At 53.0% G+C, this 3,808-nt stretch overlaps 1 protein-coding gene across 4 annotated transcripts in view; it reads left to right on the forward strand.

Annotated features, from left to right (window-relative positions):
* The window catches only part of Myrip (myosin VIIA and Rab interacting protein), a 194,785-nt gene that overhangs the window by 144,352 nt on the left and 46,625 nt on the right, over positions 1-3,808 (forward strand). For all 4 annotated transcript variants that reach the window (XM_031343475.1, XM_031343476.1, XM_031343477.1 and 1 more), the window contains one exon: positions 1,573-2,198. In XM_031343475.1, coding sequence (XP_031199335.1) covers positions 1,573-2,198 — 626 coding nt within the window. The remainder of the gene's footprint in view (positions 1-1,572; positions 2,199-3,808) is intronic.

Here is a 3,808-nt window from a genome sequence, read left to right on the forward strand (position 1 = left end):
CTCTCTCTCTCTCTCTCTCTCTCTCTCTCTCTCTCTCTCTCTCTCTCTCTCTCTGGGTCTCAGCAAGTTGAATCTCATCCCTCTGTATATTGTATATTGTAGTACAAGCACCATGCTCCCTGACCCACCACCCAGGAGGAGGAGGTGTGTCTGGGGAGGCCCCTTCTCTGCCTCCCTCTCTTTGACTATAGGAAGCTACACAGTCACAGGAAACAGGCTGGGCTTTTATCTGACCTGAGGCCTCCTGCTGGTAACCAGGAATCTTTTGCTAACATTATTTATTATTTGGTGATTTGTGTGTATGTGCCCAAGCATGCAGTACCCATGGATGCCAGTAAAAGGGCATCAGATCCGCCGTCCCCCACCCCCCCATGGCAGAATTGGAGTCACAATATTGTGAGACACAATAGTGGTACTAGGAATTGGACCTGGGTCCTCTAGAAGAGCAGCCAGAGCTCTTAACCACTGAGCCATCTCTCCAGCTCCAAGCCCCATTCTTGGATTTGCTATTTCACTATGACAGCCTGTTCACAAATGGCTGTGAGGAAAGGAGCTACTAAGAAGCCATCTTGGCCTTGGGGCAAGAGAGGGCGGGGAGAGGGAGAGGGCGAAGTGGGGGGGGGGGCGGGAGGGGGGAGCTGAGGACCTAAAGTACAAACAAATGGAGGATATCAAAGAATAAGACCTCAGCCGGGCTACTGTAGCTCTCCCTCCCTTCTGCCAGCCATAGGACAGTGTAGGGCAGCTCTCAGGAGCCCGGAAAGAGCCTGTGCCTCTGGTCTCACTCCAGCTGCCATAGGACAGTGTGGGGCAACTCTCACCAGCCATAGGACAGTGTGGGGCAGCTCTCAGGAGCCCGGAAAGGGCCTGTGCCTCCGGTCTCACTCCAGCTGCAAGGCCCCCAGTTATCCTTGAAGATTGTTTTCATAATATTTTTTACTCTTTAAATTTTTATATATGTATTTTGATTATATCAACCCCTCCTCCCAGCTACCCCAGCACCCCTCAACCCATTTTCCTCCAATTTTATGTCAGACCTTCGTCGCCATCATCATCATCATCCTGAGTTCAGTTAGTATTGGGGCATCAGCAACCTACCAGGCTCCACATCTCCGAAGACAGTGGCTCTGGCTCTGTCAGCAGCAGTCAACTGCCAGTAGCTCCCTGCTAGGGGTGGGACCCTGTGAGCCCCTCTCCCATCTGCACTGGAAATTTCACAGACTTGATGCTATGACAGTGTCAGGCAGGGAGCCACGGCCGCTGTAAGCTGATGTGGGCCACAGCCATGCCATGACCAGAAGTCAGCTCTCATTAACAGCTCTTGCTCCATCCTTCATCTCTTACAGCCTCTCTGTCCCCTCTCTCATGATATCCCTTGAGCCTTGGATAGAAGTTGATATTGATGATTGATTGATATTGATGAAGTTGGTATAACATCCTGTGAGCTGGGAGTGCATTCCTGGTCTCCCTAAGGTGGTTGCCCCATAATCTCACAGGAACCTCGTGGGAGATGGGATGGAACCTCCCCGCCAGCTCACTCCTACAGGTCTCTTTCTCACCTCTACCCCACAGATCTGGCCCCACTTTTGCAGAGTACTGATGGGAACTGGATGACCTTGAAGGACGGGAGTAGACAGCCCCCATCCCGCCTGCTGGCTAAACCGAAGAGCGGGACCTTTCAGGCCCTGGAGGTGGCGTGCAGTCTGACATCTGCCTATGATGAGATTGGCTCGGATAGCGAGGAAGACTTCGATTGCAGTGAAGCCTTGAGTAAGCTCTGCCCACCATCCCAGGGCAAGTTCAAACAACCCCAGCCTCAGCCTGTACAGGCCCAGAGTTCTGGCCAAGGTCCCTTAGCCACCTCTCCCTCAAACCCTGAGGCCATGTGCTCGGATTCAGAGACATCCTCCACCAGCTCATCTCGGGAAGCTGGCTGCCAGGCTAAGCTGTCCTGGCTGCAGAGGAAGGCCCCCAAGAACCCTGCGGCGGAGAAGATGCATCTCCAGGGAGAGCTGGATGTCAATTTCAACCCTCAGGCAGCCGGTGGAGAGACTTCTGACAGTAGTGATCCAGAGGAGACGCTCCGTACTGCAGAGCGCAGGGCCAGGAGGTGGAGAAGGGCCCGGGCAGGCCCAGAGGAGTCAAACAGGGGTCTGCCTTCACCTGGTGCCCATCCACAGGCTCGGCACACAGTTCAGGTAAAGAAACCTGCAAGCACACACATCATTCTCCATATGTGGTGCCCTGGAGAGTCTGGGTGTCTCAGTCAGGGTTTCTGTTCCTGCACAGACATCAGGACCAAGAAGCAAGTTGGGGAGAAAAGGGTTTATTGAGCTTACACTTCCACATGGCTGTTGATCACCAAAGGAAGTCAGGACTGGAACTCAAGCAGGTCAGGAAGCAGGAGCTGACACAGAGGCCATGGAGGGATGTTCCTTACTGGCTTGCTTCCCCTGGCTTGCTCAGCCTGCTCTCTTATAGAACCCAAGACCTCCAGCCCAGGGATGGCACCACCCACAAGGGGCCCTACCCCCTTGGTCACTAATTGAGAAAATGCCCCACAGCTGGATCTCATGGAGGCACTTCCCCAACTGAAGCTCCCTTCTCTGTGATAACTACAGCCTGTGTCAAGTTGACACACAAAACCAGCTAGTACAGGTGAAAACCAGCCAGTACACTGGGTTTGGGCTCTGCTGTCTTAAGACCCTATTGGTCTTTCTGCCAAGCAGCCGAGTGACCTGAGCCAGGTCACATCAACCCTCAGTGGCTCCGTGTGCTTGCGTTAGACTTTCTTGTCACTGTGAACAGGCAATACCCTGAGTTGTTACTTGAGCTAACCTTTCTGAAGACTTCTGTCTGGGTGCTGTGTCTCTTGAGCTTGACCAGAACATGTGGATGGCAGAGACAGGTGGTAGGGGCTTCTTCAGTTCATGATGGACGGAACGAAGAGAAAGGGAACACGGGAGAGAACGGGGACAGGGCTGGGGAGAAGGCTCAGTGTGTGAGCTTGAAGACCTGAGTTCAGTTGCCACCTACAGAGAAAGCCAAGCATGGTGACACATACTTGTAATCCAGTGCTGGGAAGACAGAGACAGGGATAGAGACAGGGACACAGTTATCACTTGGCCAGCCTAGCCTACTCCATGAGCCCCGAGCCAGTGAGAGACCGTGTCTCAAAAAAGATGGATGCCACCTGAGGAACAGCACCTGAAGTTAATCTCTGGCCTCTACACTTTCAAAACATACACCTTCTCACACACACACACACACACACACTCGTTAATTATTAATTTTTTTTAAAACTAAGGTAAGATGTATATCCAAGGAGGATTTCTAATCAATGTATGATTCAAAACGGGTGCCTGAGCTTCCTGTTTACTACAAAGAGGGTTCAAACTCCTGTGCAGGCAGCGACCTTTGAACAGCACCCTGAGAGAAGGCGGGGAGGTGCCCACTTCAGGTACAACTCTCAGGTCATGCTTTGTCACTGAGGAAAGTCATAGGCGGAACACGGAGGCAGGGACTGAGGCAGAGGCCATGGAACACGGAGGCAGGGACTGGGGCAGAGGCCATGGAGGAGGCTGCTTCCTGGCCTGATCCTCATGGCTTGCTCACCCTGCGTTTTCATACGACCTAGGACCACTGGCCTGATCCTCATGGCTTGCTCACCCTGTGTTTTCATACGTCCTAGGACCACTGGCCTCATCCTCATGGCTTGCTCACCCTGCGTTTTCATATGCCCTAGGACCACTGGCCTGATCCTCATGGCTTGCTCACCCTGCGTTTTCATACGTCCTAGGACCACTGG

This window comes from Mastomys coucha, unplaced genomic scaffold (genome assembly GCF_008632895.1).
Source record: "Mastomys coucha isolate ucsf_1 unplaced genomic scaffold, UCSF_Mcou_1 pScaffold23, whole genome shotgun sequence".
Classification (NCBI taxonomy): domain Eukaryota; kingdom Metazoa; phylum Chordata; class Mammalia; order Rodentia; family Muridae; genus Mastomys; species Mastomys coucha.